Below are 17,390 nucleotides of genomic sequence, written 5' to 3'. Positions count from 1 at the left end.
GAGGTGTTAAAATAATTTAGTTTAATAAAGAGTACACTTCAATTTCATAATAGTAAAGAGCCAAGCCTCTAATGATAGCATCTGATTATTTGAAAATAAAACTGGAGATGAAGCTTACTGATAAAGCAATTGCCAAGCATGCAAGAGGGCCTGAGTTCAACCATTAGCACCAAAAAGAAAAATTAGTCCAGAGATCACTGCTAACTAATATAAAAAGAGAAAAGCCTAGAATCTTAAGGTCTTAATTGGTCACCTATTACCAACAGAAGAGGCACTTATTAATTAGCCCCTTTGTTTTTTGGTTGCCTCAACAATAATGAGGAAAATGATACATACTATACAGGATATTGTGAAATCAGTAGGACTGCAGATTTTACCAGGTAATTCTTATTTTAAAAATTAGATTAAACAGGGCGTGGTGGCTCACACTTGTAATCCTAGGTACTCAAGAGGCTGAGATCTGAAGAGCAAGGTTCAAAACCAGCTTGGACACAAAAGGACCTGAGAGTCTTATCTCTAATTAACCTCCAGAAAATGGGAAGTGGGGCTTGGGTCAAAGGTAGGATGGTAGCCTTGAGCTGAAGAACTCAGGGACAGCTCCCAGGCCCAGAGTTGAAGCCCCATAACCACCCCCCCCCACACACACACAAACTTATTATTTACGCAACATATCTGCTGACTTGGGGTATTCAAAACTGAATTTCAGAAAAATCACCATATTAAATTGTTATGAAAATCACTTACCAGTTACCTGTAACTGTAACCTTCCACTATGGTTATCACTACTATCAGACCTTGGTGAAGCAGTGGCCATGTCCCAAAATTCAGTTTAAGTCTATAGAAAAGATCATTCATTCATGTATGAGACAAAATGTTGCAATTTCCAAAATGTTTAAACATGACTATTCAAATCAACTATAATCTACTCTTATTTTCAATCCATCATGTTTATGTTCATAGGCATCCTTCACCTAAAATTAAAACTGAGAGTTAGAACCATAAATTACAGTTGAATATGGTAAATAAAATACATCTGAGTCAATCAAAATAACAAAATAAATATATTAAGAATCAAGGGTCATTTAATTATGTAAGTGTACAATGAATAAATTTGAATATTTTATATTTATCTGAACCACTTGAGTACATTGATCCTTTATACTTCAATATTTTTGTATTTCCTAAGAATGAAAATATTATTTTAAGCCAGGAGTTTGGCCTAGTGGTGGTGTTTGCCTAGAACGCACAAAGACCCAGGTTCAATTCCTCAGTACCACATACATTCAAAAAGCCGGAAGTAGTGCTGAGCCTCAAGTGGTAGAGCTCTAACTTGAGAAAACCCAAAGAGAGTGTTCAGGCCCTGAGTTCAAGCCCCAGAAGTGGCAAAAAAAAAAAAAATATATATATATATATTATTTAAAATAATCATAGCACAATGATTAAATTTGGGAATTTAAATAGCATTTCATTATTCTCTAATATACAGTCCATATTCTAATTTCAACAACATCTTTCATAAACTTTTTTAAACTTTATGAAGTCTAGAGGATATTTTAATCTAGTCCAAATACATTTTTTCCAAGTTCCGCTCCAACTCCCCCGACCCAAGTTTTATTTTTATTTTTGCCAGTCCTGGGGCTTGAACGCAAGACCTGAGCACTGTCCTTGAGCTTTCTCAGGCTAGCACTCTACCACTTGAGCCACAGCACCACTTCTGGCTTTTTCTATGTATGTGGTATGGAGGAATCAAACCTGGGTCTTTGTGCATGCTAGGCAAGCGCTCTACCACTAAGCCACATTCCTGGCCCAAGTTTTTTTTGTTTTGTTTTTATGAAATATAAGCACTAAAATATATCTTTCGTTCATATTAAAATGTCAAAGCTCAACTTCTATACAGTTTTTTTGGGGGGGTTGTTTGTTTTTGGGGGGGGGGTTTGGTGGGTCATGGGGCTTGAACTCGGCCTGGGTGCTGTCCCTGAGCTCTTCAGCTCAAGGCTACCACCCTACCCTTCCTTAAGTCAAGCCACACTTCCCATTTTCTACAGGTTAACTGTAGAGAAGAGTCTCCTTTTGTGCCCAGGCTAGCTCTGAACCTTGATCCTCAGAACTTAGCCTCCTGAGTACCTAGGATTACAGGAGTGAGCCACCAGCCTGCTGGCTACTATACAGTTTTAACTTAATAAAAATAAAGCACACCACACTGGGGAAAATTTATGAATGTTAATATTTTCTTGTGTTTTCTACCATTTGTAGTTGTCTCTATACTTTATTTAGATATGGTCCCCAAATCAAGGCCTTACTGCCAGAAAATCATTATCTTTTCTTCCTTGTTTGCAGTTGCATATATTGTATGTTCAAATGTACTTTGTATGTGCCTGTCTGCATGTATATAGACAATAAATAGTTGTTAATTAGCTGAGTAATGTGCGTTCACTGCTTTTTAGGCCTCATTTAGGCCAATGCTCTTATTCACAAGATGGGAAAATAGGCTTCAAAAATCATATCTAGAGCTGGGAGTTTAGCCTAGTGGTACAGTGCATGCATGAAGACCAGGGTTCAATACCTCAGTGCCACATACATAGAAAAAAGCCAGAAGTGGCACTGAGGTTTACGTGGTAGAGCTCTAGCCTAGAGAAAGTCCAAGGACAGTGCTCATGCCCTGAACTCAAGCCCAAGACTGGCAAAAAAAAAAAAATATCTACTTGATGGAATAAGAATATGGCTTAGTGATAGAGTGCTTTCCTAGCATGCATGAAGCCATGGGTTTGATTCCTCAGTATCACAGAAAAGGCTAGAAGTAGGGCTGAGGCTCAAGTGGCAGAGTGCTAGCTATGAGCACAAGAAGCTCAGGGACAGTGCTCAGGCCCTGAATTCAAGCCTCAGGATGGGGGTGGGGGGTGGAAATATATATACATAATATCTACTTGAGGATAATCAGCTGCCATATTTCAGACCAACGAACATAAAATTATTGATAAATAAACAATAAACACTGATTATTAATGAACTAAATAGTCAATGAACACTGAAGAAAATAAATAGAAATAGAAGGCTTAAGGCCTTCCTGCTTTAACATTAAACGGAGCCAGAAGCCAGTGGCTCATACCTGTAATACTAGCTACTCAGGAGGCTGAGATCTGAAGATCACAGTTCAAAGCCAGCCTGGGCACAAAAGTCCATGAGATCTTATCTCCAATTAACCACCAGAAAACTGCAAGTGGTGCTGTGACTCAAGTGGTAGGGTGGAAGCTTTGAGCTGAAGAGCTTAGGAACAACATCCAATACCCAATCCCAGAGTTCAAGCCCTATGAGCAACCAAAAAAAAACAAAAAAATTAAACAGGTTCTGCATAAGTTAAAATAAGCCTCTTTTCAAGTTTCATTAAATTCCTGAGAAGTATCAGAAATAATAAGCCTGCATCTAACACTAGCATAAAAAAAAAACCTTAGAAGGGATATCAATATATCCACTACTAATGAATGTGTGAGAAGTAATGTACCCACTACCTCACAAATGTAACTCTTAACCCCTTTTTATATCACTGTGACAATAAAATACAATTGAAAATTTTTTTAAAAAAAACTTAAAGGGAGCAGTAATAAATGGTAAGCAGTAAGTAGACATAAATAAATAAGCTCAAGTGTTACCCAAAATGTGAGTACTGAAATTAGCGTCTGAAGGTGAGAAAACAAAGTAAGGGTTGGCTGCAAGGTTAGAGAAGCTCATTAAGAGGGCCCACTGGAAATGGTACTGTGGCTCTAGGAGTAGGGCGGTGGTATTCTTTGAGCTGGAGAGATCAAGGACAATACCCAGGCCCAGAGTTCAAGCCCCATGACCAACAAAAAAGAAAAAAAGAAAAGAAAAGAATTCCTCCCCCATCCCGACAAAAAAAAAAAAAAAAATCCAACATTATGACACTCTCACTATTGCATTTCTGGATTTTTTTTTCTTATTTTTTTTTTTTTTAATGCCAGTCCTGGGGCTTGAACTCAGGGCCTCAGCATTGTCCTTGGGCTTTTTCCTCAAGGCTAGCACTCTGCCACCTGAGCCACAGCACCATTTCTGGGTCTCCATGCATGCTAAGCAAGCACTCTACTACTAGGCTAAACTCCTGGTCCCATTTTCTTGGTTTTTTTATTGCATGTTTTTTTGAGGTGATCCTAGAGCTTCATACCTACTTAGAAAAGTATTGCACAACTGAACTTCATCTCCGCTTATATCTGCTTTGTTTTGTTTTGTTATTCTGGACAAACAGAGCCTGTGACCATTAACATCTTCCTCTCAATCCTACCCACAAGACCTAACAATCCATATACTGAAGTCATCAAAAAAAAAAATCTTTTCAAGTCCTAATGACGAACTAAAAAACTGATTCATTTTTGCTGTCAATATGACTTCATCTTTTGCCACGCATTTTCTTTGAAAATGGCATGTTTCCATAACTGAAAAACAAAGTGTAGATGGCAAGTCTCCAAAGCTTATATAACAAACACAATTTAAATCAAGCACACTGAAAAATTACTAAGATCCAAAGGGTTACCAACAGATACTACTGTTTCAAGACTCTACAATTTATACCATATAAATAGGTTTCTGTTTATGTAATCTTGTATGCTTGAATGTTTTTCTTGCACTGTATAAAAATCTGTAAATTAGATTTTTCTCTATAACATAATATCTGTGCACACTTTAAAAATTATACAGATGGGTTGGGCACTGAGGATTGATAGCTGTAATCCTAGCTACTAAGGATCTGAGGACTGTAATTCAAAGCCAGTCCTAACAAGAAAGTCCAAAAGATTCTTATTTTCAATTACTACCAAAAAGCCAGAAGTAGAGTTATGTGGCTCAAGTGGCAGAGCACTAGCCTTTAGCAAAATAGCACAGGGACAGTGTTTTGGCTACACAGGAGGCTGAGATCTGAGGATTGAGGTTCAAAGCCAGCCTGGGCACTAAAGTCCGTGGGATTCTTATCGCCAATTAACCCCTAGAAAATGGGAAGTGGCTCAAGGGGTAGGGCGGTAGCCTTTTTTTTTTTTTTTTTTTTTTTTTTTGCCAGTCCTGGGCTTGAGTTCAGGGCCTGAGCACTGTCCTTGGACTTTCTCAAGGTTAGAACTGTACCACTTGAGCTTCAGCACCACTTCCAGCTTTTTTCTATGTATGTGGTACCAAGGAATCGAACCCAGGTCTTAGTGCATACTAGGCAAGCACTCTACTACTAGGCCGAACTCCAGGCCCATGGTAGCCTTTTTTGAGATGAGTTCAAGCCCCATGACTGACAAAGAAAGAAAGACAAAAAGAAAGAAAACAAGCAAGCAAGCAAGCAGGGGGGAAGGGAGCAGTGGTGACTCATATCTGTACACCTACCTAGTTAGAAGGCAGAGATGGGGAACATCAAAGGATACATGTTTAAACTGGTAAATTCTATTGCAAATCAATCTGACATTATCATATAAAGCTGTACGTTTGCGTTCCCAGGCAAAAAGTATAAGAGGCTTTATTTCAACCGATAAAAAATTGGGTATAATAACAGAGGCTTATCCCAATTATGTGAAAAGCATAAATTTCAGAATCAAAATTCAGGCTACTCCAGGCATAAATGTGAGATCCTATTCAAAAAAAAATTTTTTGGTGGGGGGAGCGGGAGTTTGGCCTAGTGGTAGAGTGCTTGCCTAGCATGTACCAAGACATACCCGGGTTTGATTCCTCAGTACCACATACATAGAGAAAGCCAGAAACCGTGCTGTGGCTCAAGTGGCAGAGTGCTAGCCTTGAGGAAAAAGCCCAAGGATAGTGCTCAGGCCCTGAGTTCCAGCCCCAGGACTGGCAATATATATATATATATATATATATATATATATATATATTTTTTTTTTTAAAGGGCTGGGGCATGGCTCAAGTAGTAGAGCCATCCCTGAATTGAAAGCCTAATAACACCAAAAATGAAGAAATACAAAATTTAGGAGCCAGGGACCAGGACTCACACCTATAATCCTAGCTATTCAGGAAGCTGAGATCTGAGGATCACAACTCATAGCCATGTTAGGCAGGAAAATCCATGAAACTCTTATCTCCAATTAAACACCAAAAATCCCAAACTGGAGCTGTAGCTCAAGTGATAGTCTTGAGGAAAAAAGCTCAGGGATAGCATCCAGGAATATGGGGTAAGAGACTGGCAGTTCATTAATCATGTTTAGCACAGATCTAAATTCTAGTTTGGAATAGTTGGCTCACAGATAATTGTATTTATTACTGACTTCCATATGTTACATATATTCTGGCATGTTCAAACATACACTACATCTAACCTCACAAGTCATTTATAAACAAACGTTGTGTGACACTTAGAAAAGAATATATATGTATGTGGGGTTATGTGTGTGTAGCACACACATACATATACATATTCGTCAGTCTGAACATTACAATAACACTACTATTAAAACATTATAATATTTACATAGGTATAATTAACAAATTGCACTGAGTTTGACTGTCAAAGATAATGTTAGTTTAAAAAATGTTAGTCAAAGACAAGAGCAGGCTTACACCTGTAATCCTAACTACTCAGGAAGCTGAGATCTGAGGACTGCAGTTCAAAGCCAGCCCAGGCGACTCTTATCTCCAGTTAACCACTAGAAAACTGGAAGTGGCTCAAAGGGTAGGGCGGTAGCCTTTTTTGAGAAGAGCTCAGGGACAGTGCCCATGCCCAGAGTTCAATCCCCACAAAGGACCAAAAAAAAAAAAGTTAGTCACTTACTATGTATCAGGAACTGTAGCAGTACACAAAGATGAGTAAGACACGATTCCTTCTTTCAAGGAGCTCATAGTCTGCTGAAGAGATAGCCCTGCAAACGAACAAACAGCTTTTAGTGCAATAATTACAAAAAACGATACAATATGTGAATGCATATACTTGGGGCACACAAAGATGGCAACTCACCAATCTACAGGGTTCAGGAAAAGGTTCACAGAGAAAATAATTGTTATGTAAATTATATCTGAAGTAAAATTCTTCAGGATAGAATTCCAGAAAGTACAAAGTCAGGAAGAAGGTAGACCAAGAGGTTTTCTCTGTAACCAGTGTCTCTCTTAGCCCTCAGAATCAATCGCTTACAAAAAAAAAAAAAATACACACATAACTCACCAGGTTGACTCCTAATGACCCAACAATTTGCAATTTCTGCACAGACTTCCTTAACACTCAGTCCGGCTGTTCCTCCTTATCCCATGCTGTCATCTTCATTACACAGTCTCCCATTTACAATCTTTATAGCTTGCAGATCTCCATTCTATGCAGTAGCACTTCATCCTGAAGTTGATGACCCTACCTGGGCCACAATCTCCCAAGAGTTGCAACCTTAAGAGTCTGCCCACTCACCTCAGGGAAGCCCGCACTCCTTTAGTACACACACACACACACACACACACACACACACACACACACACACACACATTAAGAGTGTACGGCTGTTTCTAAGTTCACCAAGGCAACACTGACATCTTTTTTTTCATTTCTATTCTTTCTCTCACAGTGTTTTGCTTCTCTGTACCATACTTAACCACTGTGAATTTTTATCTCAAATAAACCCAGTACTAAATTCTCATTATATACTTTCAACTGTCTGGGACAGAACTTAGCTGATTTCTTAATGAGCTTTTTTGTTCAGTGATCTCTCAATAAATATCAGTCCCAAACACAAATCACAAAAATGTCATCTTCCTTATAATTTAGGAGTGTGATGCTGGGGGAAAAAGAGTAATGCCTCTTTGAACCTTTCCTATGAGCTGAAGTATCTTACTAGATCTGGCTTTATTTTTTAATAAGGTTCAACATTGACCTTCTCTCCATAAATATCAGATTCATTCCATTAAACACAAAAGAGAGTAGTCAAAATCGTTACTAAAGGGAAAAAGAGAGAGAGAGAAAGAGAGAAGTCATCATACTGATGGTTACAAGTGTGCTACTGGGTGATGCGTAACAGTTTGTTGCCACCCCTTTCATCATTCTCTCCCATACCGCATTCCCTCAACTTTCCAAGTTCCATGTTCACAGATACACACTGAATATTAGGATTGCATTTTCCCACTCTTTCCCTCTGCATTCATCTAACCCTCTCTCCTTGATCACATACCCAGCTGACACAAGTTTCAACTTTTGCTATTCATTTTGTTAAACTGTAAGTTAGTTGTTAAAGGGAAGTACATCATCGGAAAATCTCCCTTGTGTATTCAACACTTTACTTAACACGCTTGCATATGTAGGCATATGTTCCCATATGTTTATATATTTTCTCTGAAAATGACACAGTATCATTTCTCCTAATGGATGAATAAAATTCCTTTGTAATGTATCTCATTTTGTTGATTAATTTATCCATTGGAGAGCATCTTCTCAACTATGCCCTTTGGGTGACTTAAAGGATGGTCCTAATACCTACCAGACAAAAGGCAACTAAAGATAGGGACAAAGGAGTATCATTTATTCTAGCAATAGTTAAGCTTTCTTTTCGTTTCTTTTTTTGGGGGGGGGTCATGGGGCTTAAACTCAGCCTGGACACTGTTCCTGAGTTTTATTTAATATACACATTTAGTATTTTAGTGGAGAGATACAAGAAGTATTTCGAAAGAAAAAAGTTAATCCTTAAATTGCCCAATTTCCTAAGTTAGCATTAATATGCAGTTCTTATTATTCATCTCTACTTAATTCTAGATTTTTCACCTTCAGCCAGAAGAAATGAATGTATTCATTTTTCCCAAATCCGGTTCTGTTTGTGTTTATTCTCGAATTTCTACTTCTTTTCCAGCAATATAAATGTATGCATTTTCTTAACTTTCCTCAAATTTACCTCTAATATGTGTAATACAAAAGAAAATCCTTACATTAATATGCACCATACACCTCAGAATTTCAATTCTAACAGTAAATCTTGATCCATTTGGGAGGGGGGAAAATACCTTTGCTTTGTACATACTCAACCTATACTACCTCATAGCTCTAAGAAAATGAGGGTAGTCATTAGTGAAAGCACAGGCCGGGAGTTTGGCCTGTAGTCATTAGTGAAAAAGCACAGGCCGGGAGTTTGGCCTGTGGACCACACTAGTTGTAGACTACTTGCTGAGCAAGCACCAAGACCTAGGTTCTATTCCTCTGTATCAGAAGTGGTGCTGTGGCTCAAGAGAAAGCCCAAGGGAGTGCTCAGGCCCTGAGTTCAAGCCCTGGCAAAAAGAAAAAAGGAAGGAAGGAAGGAAGGAAGGCAGGCAGGCAGGTTAAAAAACGAAAAAGAGAAATGCGAAGAGCAGACATCACAGAAAGTATCAGTAAGTAAGTCAAGGAGTCTAATGGCTCCAATTCCTCAGTAGCAGAAGACACACTAAGGCCTTGGAAAAACAAAGCTTCTCTCCTTTACCAGGAAGGTGTCTATCAATAAAGACTTTGAAGCAGAGGGGAACTCTGGACCCAACTAAGTAGTGAAACAATTCCCACAAACTTGTGAATTGTCTTCTATTTTCACAACTCAGATGAAGAAGCAAGCAATAGCACTAACAGTATTGTTTAGAGGACAGATGCCAGAAGAGATAGTTCCAGGCATGGCCAAAGTACTTATCACCAAAAACATGATTTATACACACAGCCCATTAAAAAGCCCTTTACCCAAAGCTCACTATTCCCCACATATTTCTAATCCACTTCAGATCCCCCCACACTGGATGCACATCAGATCACTTGGGACTTTATGTTGGAATTCTACGGCATGCTCACTTTCAGATTCATGTACCAATGACTACCCAGATATTATTTCTGCCTCCTGTCTCCTTCATTTCTAATTATTTATATAGCTCAGCTCATGTGTCATCTGTACCACACTAAGATGTTTTTATTATTTTTTATTTCTTTTTCTTTTTTTGCCAGTCCCTGGCTTGAACTCAGGGCCTAAGTGACATCCCTGAGCTTTCTCAAGGCTAAAGCTCTACCACTTGAGCCTCAGCACCACTTCCAGCATTTTTTTTTTTTTAATGAATGTGGTACCAAGGAATCGAACTGGGTCTCTACGCATGCTAGGCAAGCACTCTACCACTAGGCCAAACTCCCAGCATGAGATGTGTTTTCATAGCTATGAACACTTATCCATCTCCTACTTATATTGTAAATTTCTCTATTACTACTCACTATAGTTCAGAGCTGAGACCAGTGTCTGGTCTTTATTAAAAACTCAATAAATGGGTCAAACGAAGATTCACAATTAATAAAATGTAAACCACACAGAACAGTAAGGGTGATTAGGTTAAAAAGAATCTATATTAAAAAAAAAAGTTCAGGAGGCAGGAGCGTGGCATTACAGTGCTTGCCTAGCATGCACAAAGACTGGGGTTTGAGTCTTCAGTACCACATATATAGAAAAAGCTGGAAGTGGTGTTGTGACTCAAGTGGTATACAATGCTAGCCTTAAGGAAAGCCCAAGGACAATGCTCAGACCCTGAATTAAAGCCCCAGGACTGGCAAAAAAAAAAAAAAAAAAAAAAAACTTCAGTGTATCTCAGGGGAACAGCACTTTGCCTAGTAAGTGTAATGTCCTGGGTTGGATTCCCAGTACCAAAAAAGAAAAGAACTAAAAACAACAAAAACTATACAGTGCTGGGCACTGGCAGCTCATGCCTATAATCCTAGCTACTCAGAAGGCTGAGATCTGAGGACCACAATCTGGGGCCAATCTAAACAGGAAAGACCATGAGACTTTTACTGCCAGCTAACCACCACTGAGGCTCAAAGTGGTAGAGTACTAGCCTTGAGCAAAAAGAGCTCAAGGACAGGTTCCAGGCGCAGAATTCAAGGCCAACAACATATCTATATAGCACAGAACTGAAACTCCTAATTAAAATATTTTTAATTCCATGAAGATGTAATATAAAACCACATAATACTCTTCTAATTTTGATCCTGCTAATTCTAAGCATCAGGTCCATGCCTATTTCTCCAATAGTAAAGCAGCTTTACAAAAGTAAAGAATCTACAATGCTAGGCTGGGAGTTTGCCCTAGTGGAAGAGTGCTTGCCTAGTATGCAGGAAGACCTGATTTGATTCCTCGGTACCACATACATAGAAAAAAGCCGGAAGTGGTGCTGAGGCTCCACTAGCCTTGAGAAACTCTAAGGACAGTGCTCAGGTCCTAAGTTCAAGCCCAGGACTGGCAAAAGAAAAAATAAAAAAAAAGAATCTACAATGCTTAGTTGACTTGCTATATGTGGATATTCCCCAGCTGTAATAAATATTTTAAACATTCCAGACGTAGTATCCTAATTCCCAATTATATATCAACTAGACTCTAAAAAATTGAGGTACAGATGACTACTAAGAACAAAGTACACATTTTCCCCACAGAAACAGTCTCACTAAAAGTTATTGAACCTGAACAGGCTGAAGTGCTTGAACTATACAAGGAAGACAATTGTTCCAAAGATATTTCAGGGCTTCCACAAATCCTTGTTTATGTTCATATGCCTTGTCCCTGTATGCCCAAAGTATACTAATGAGAATACAAAAAGTACCCACAGCACTTGTATGGTATATGACCAAAGGAAAAAACTCAATAAACAAAAGATACGCTCCAGAATTGCGGATTTCAAATTATTATTTTTTTTATTTTTACTAAATAGTAGACTAAGTTCCAAAAGTACCAAGACAAATCCTGTCCTTTATATCCACTTACTTCCCTCTCTAAAAGCCCACACACATAGGTATTTAACTTATATCCTAGTCAACAAGATATCAGAAGGAACAAACATAAGCACTAAATCAAAATGGACTTATTTCTTTTAGGTGCTATTTATTTATTTTCTTAGATTGCAGTGCTGGGTCCAATGCATATGAGGCCAGTAAGCTGCATCACTTTGGGGTATTTTCTTACATCATATTTTTCTTCTCCTCTCTTTAAAACTCACTATCAACATAGCAGCATACTAAATCAACATGCCCACAGTCTCTGTTGAGGCAGAGGATCAGTTAAACCCAGGAGCAACCTGGGCAACACAGCAAGACATTCATCAAGAGGGGAAAATAAATTAAGGTAGAAAACGTCCCTCATGGGGCCAGGAGTTTGGCTTAGAGGTAGAGTGCTTAAGCATGCGCGAAGACCTGGGTTCAATTCCTCAGTACCACATACATAGAAAAAGCAAGAAGTGGTACTGTGGCTCAAGTGGTACAGCACTAGCCTTGAAAAAACCCAAGGGCAGTGCTCAGCCCCTGAGTTCAATCCTGAGAACTGGCCAAAAAAGAAAAAAAGACAAGAAAATGTTCCGCCGAGAGTAACTAGTTCAAAATATGCAGCTTAATATTTTTTAAAAAATGCAAAAACAAAGCCAGGAGCAGCAGCTCAAACCTGTAATCCTAGCTACTCTGGAGGCTGAGATCTGAGGATCTCTGCAGAGCCAGCCTGGGCATCACAAAGCTGAGAAACTCTTATCTCCAATTAATCACTAGAAAATGGGAAGTGAGGCTGTGGCTCAAGGGTAGGGTGGTAGCCTTGGGCTGAAGAGTTCAGGAACAGCATCCAGGCCCAGACTTCAAACCCCATGGACCCCCCCCCCCCCACACACACACAAATCCCAAAACACTATGCAGGGACAGGAGAGGAAAAACAAGGGAAAGCAAAGAAAGGGGTGAAACTGTCCAAGAAGAATTGCACTCGATATCTGACTTATGGAAAGGTGCTAATGGCTCACACCTGTAATCCTAGCTACTCTGGAGACTGAGGTTTGGGTATCGTGGCTCAAAGCCACCCAAGGCAGAAAAGTACCTGTGAGACTCTTATCTCCAATTAACCATTCAAAAACTGGAAGTGGCACCATAGCTCAAGTGGTATAGCACTAACCTTGAGTACAAAGAGGCTCAGGGACAGCACCCAGTCCATGAGTTCAAGCCCTACAACTGACAAGTAATACATACATACATACATACATACATACATACATACAATTTTTAAAAAATCAAGCCAATGAGGTGGAGTGTCAAAGAGAGGAAAATGAGCAGAGACAAGAGAAGGCGGCATTACTAAACAAAGCATTCCTACACAAAGAGGAGATTGAGATCTTAGGCAAGGCAGGTAACTCTGTTGATGTTCATGCTAATCACTTTCAAAGTCAGTTTAATTTGAAATAATTTTCAGATTAAAAATAAAGTTAAATATATTTGGGAACTGATTTTTAAAATGTAACAATAACAACAATTTAAAAAAAGTCCCATTAAGTGGCTAGACATCTAAATTATCTCCAAGCCTTAAGTTTTCATATTAAATTAATAAATAGATCAGAAATTTTAGCCTGGATTTACTTCATTGAAAAATATTACATAGTTTCTACTAACATGAAATCTTAGCAAATCACCTGTAATTGTTTTCATTTTTATTCTCTTATTTTCCTCTAATAAAATTTTTTTAACAAAGCTGCAATGCTAGTACACAAATCACTTATTTTCTATTGACAGTAAACACTGCCAGTTAGAAACCAGATGCACGCCTTGGCTAATATCTAGAGGACAATTTTTGCTCGAGCTGTAAAAAAAAACTTCACTTTTGACAATATTCTTACAGGGCCACAAGATGGTGATGTTGCTCCACAAAAAGAATTTTTTTAATATATCAAGTTCCCCCAAATGAAATAACTCCTTCACAAAAATGATTATAGAAATTGCCTACATTTTAGAAAGATCAGTAAAAACGGAAAATTACTCACCAAATACATCAGAAACCATTCTGATTTTCAACAAAACAGCTATGATTTCTTAAAAATTAAACAGAAACACAAGACTGCAGTAACACTGCTATGCCTATCATCATAAAAAACTGAAATATAGTTTTACTTATACACTGACAAACTGTATTTACTCCTTCATTAAGAGGATTCTTATTTTTCAGCCTTGAATTGATACTAAACCTGTCACATCAACTAAGAACTATACCTAAATGGTTTAAGTACTGAAAATGAAGTGTTTCTTTTCTTTCTACTATATTACTTCTCAAGTCCCTATGACATTATATTTATAATGAATGGGAAGACATCAAAACTTCTTTAAAAAAAAAAAAGGTAAGACAGGCGAGGTGGTTCACACCTGCAATCCTAGCTACTCAGGAGGCTGAGATCTGAGGATCACAGTTCAAAGCCAACTCAGGTGCTAAAAAATGTAAGATGCTTATCTCCAATTAATTACTAGAAAACTGGAAGTTACACGGTGGCTCAAGGGGTAGGACAGAGCTCACGGACAACACCCAGGTGCAGAGTTCAAGTCCCAAGACCAATCAAAAAAACTTTTTCAAGCCCCTTGACTGACAAAAAAAAAAAAAAAAGGCATTTCAGTCTCATAGATGTGCTGCCAAACAACACACAGTAAAGAGGAATATAAGAGGAATAACTGCCACAGTTTTTGTTATAAATATAAAATTAGCCCAGTGTGATGGCACCCACCTGTAAATCCTAGCACTTGGAGGTAGAGGCAGGAGAATTGTTGAGCTAACAGCTTAGCCAGAGCTACTCAGGGAGACCCTATTTCAAACGATAAAAGAAAAAGAGAAGTGAAAGAAAGAAAAATATATCTTAGAATTATTAAAGTGACACATACACTGTAAAGTCATTATTTATAAATATTCTTCCTAAGAATTTTAAAGTAGCCGGTTGTGGGAGGCTCATGTCTGTACCCATAGCAACTCAGGAACCTGAGATCTGAGGATGGAGGTTCAAAGCCAGCCTGGCATGGAAGTCCAGGAGACTTAATCTTCAATTAATCACCAGAAAAATGGAAGTGGTGCTGTGGCTCAAAGTGGTAGAGCACTAGCCTTGAGCTGAAGAGCTCAGGGACAGCACCCAGGCCCAGAGTTCAATCCCAACAACCCACAAAAAAAATTAATTAAATAGCATCTATGGTCACAGAGGAAATGCAAATAAAAACAACCCTAAGATACCACCTTACCCCAACAAGAATGGCCAAGATTTTGAACTCAGACAATGACAGTTGCTGGCGGGGTTGTGGAGAAAAAGGAACCCTACTACACTGCTGGTGGGAATGTAAACTAGTTCAGCCACTCTGGAAAGCAGTGTGGAGGTTTCTTAAAGAACTGAAAATAGACCTTCCCTATGATCCTGCCATACCACTTCTGGGCATCTATCCTGAACATCATGACCCAAGATATTATAAGGACACCTGCTCAGCTATGTTCATCTCTGCACTATTCACAATAGCCAGGCGATAGAAACAATCCCGATGCCCTACTGCAGATGAATGGATACAGAAAATGTGGTATATATACACAATGGAATTCTACTTAGCCAATAGACAAGATAAAATAATGGCATTTGCAAGGAAGTGGATGAATCTAGAGCGAAGCATGTTGAGTGAGACAAGTCAAGACCTAAGGAATGAAAGGCGCATGGTATCCTTAATATGTGGCTATTAAATCCAAAGAGTACAAGAGCAAGGACTCAATATCTGCATACCCAAAGCTATGGACATGGTCATGGAAATATAAACATAACTAGATAGATATAAAAACCTATGACTCTATAGACATGTTTTATTTTCTAAAATTAATGTGTTTCTATGAGATACAAACCCTTAGCCTAATTTTGATTAAGTTCTAAATACTAAGTCCCAGTGATTGTAGAGATTCCCTTCTTGAACACTAGTTTGTTAAACCTGTCATTTAAAATATGATGTAAAAATCGACGTTAATAAAAAATAAATAAATAAAATAAAAAATTTAAAGCACACTGTAAATTATAAACTTTCATTAAGCATTTTTCATTCTTAGAGGAAAATATTAGAATCGAAAATATATAGAATTTTCCAAAAGGAGGTAACCAGTTGTCAGTAGCTGAAATTCTACCACTAGAACAAAGTAATCCTTACCAAGTTAAATTCAGTAAAAATAGGACAGTATTTTATCCTCAAATCCAAAACACAAAAAGCTGTAAAACTGAGGAAAATTCCTTCATTACTCATTGCTGGCAAAAGCTAAATTGTTCTAAACTCATTCAGCAGTAAAATCTGGTCTCATGTGAGAATACTTACTGCCCTTAACTGATTCATAAACATTTTTCAAACAAAGCACAGGCACTGAATGCTTCAGACTTCAGTGGGGATTTATGTAACAGTAGACAGAGTTAATTTTCATTTGAAAGTAACGAAAATTTTGCTGGGTGATGTGGCTCACACCTTTATAATCTTAGCTAATCAGGAGACTGAGATTAGAGAATCAGGATTGGAAATCAGGCCATAGAAAGTCTGAAACTCTTATTTCCAATAACCACCCAAAAAGCCAGAAGTGGAGCTGTGGCTCAAGTGGTAGAGTACTAGCCTTGAACAAAAGAGTTCAGGGGCAGTGCCCATGCCCTGAGTTCAAGCCCCAGGACCAGCACAAATACAACAACAATAATAATGAAAATTCTAAAACAGATTTGAAGAAATTAGTGATATTTCCCAACCATTCTAATGATACCATTTTCTGAATAAGTGCCAGATTACTAAAATTTATGTGGGTTTAAAATACAAATAAATCTATGAATAAGGTATTATTATTCTCACTGTATAGATCATAAAATTCAGGTTTAGGTAAGGTTAACTTGACCCATATCACTTAGTCAATTAGTGAGTGCCAGACTACAAGTCTAGATTTCTTTAAAATTCATTCATGGTCTAAGTTTTAAAAAATACTTTTAAGAAAATGTTAAACTACATAAAGTTTTAAAACAAATGATAATTAACAAAAATTTTAACCTCAAAAAATGAAATTCCCTAGTATAATGTATACTTTTCAATCTGGGTATTCATCATCTAAAAACAAACACTGTATTTCACAAGTCACAAGACAAAAAGAAATGTCTATTGTTCTTCTTTCCCCTCACAGAAGGGGCCACAAAACAGTGAAAACAGCCTCAAAAACAATAGGCTCCTCAAACAGTAATGTCAACTGCTATTTTCCACTCAAATTTACAAGTATCATGGGCTTGGTTTCTTCTCTACCACAAAACGTAAGCCATAACTGTTTATTTCAACAACGCTTTTTGGTTTGAACTGGTTTCAATTTATGCTCTTCCAATAACAGATTTGATCAGATTCTGGAGTTCTGTGGGTCACAGAATTAGAGAAGGCTTATGTTACATGCATATAGGCGGCCATCACTCGCAAAAGTTAGAGCAATTGGCTTTTTTTAATTTTTATTTTTTTAGTTAAAAATTAAACCTTCTCTCATGAATTTCTTCCCAAGTCAATGCCCTTATATAAACAATGGCTTTTCCCAAAAGACATCTCACACTCACAGCCAACCTACTTTCTCCCCAAAAGCCCAATTCTAAATTTGATGCATTTCAATCAAAATCTCTCAAATCTCTATTTGAGTAGATTA

At 38.0% G+C, this 17,390-nt stretch overlaps 1 protein-coding gene across 5 annotated transcripts in view; it reads right to left on the bottom strand.

Annotated features, from left to right (window-relative positions):
- The window catches only part of Wwp1 (WW domain containing E3 ubiquitin protein ligase 1), an 85,215-nt gene that overhangs the window by 57,117 nt on the left and 10,708 nt on the right, over positions 1-17,390 (bottom strand). For 3 of the 5 annotated variants that reach the window (XM_090339022.1, XM_090339018.1, XM_090339019.1), the window contains exons 2-4: positions 14,458-14,535; positions 6,761-6,848; positions 745-835 (exon numbers count right to left, since the gene is read on the bottom strand). In XM_090339022.1, the coding sequence (XP_090195148.1) occupies positions 745-814 (70 nt within the window). In that variant the 5' untranslated portion in view covers positions 815-835; positions 6,761-6,848; positions 14,458-14,535. Of the gene's footprint in view, positions 1-744; positions 959-6,760; positions 6,849-14,457; positions 14,536-17,390 lie in introns of those variants that run through there. The other 2 variants (XM_090339020.1, XM_090339021.1) reach the window with 2 other exon arrangements.

Source organism: Megascapheus bottae, chromosome 9 (genome assembly GCF_031878675.1).
Source record: "Megascapheus bottae isolate mThoBot1 chromosome 9, mThoBot2.hap1, whole genome shotgun sequence".
In the NCBI taxonomy this organism is placed as follows: Eukaryota; Metazoa; Chordata; class Mammalia; order Rodentia; family Geomyidae; genus Megascapheus; species Megascapheus bottae.
The sequence above is the reverse complement of the archived record's forward strand: the minus strand, read 5'-3'. Positions and strand labels throughout refer to the sequence as shown.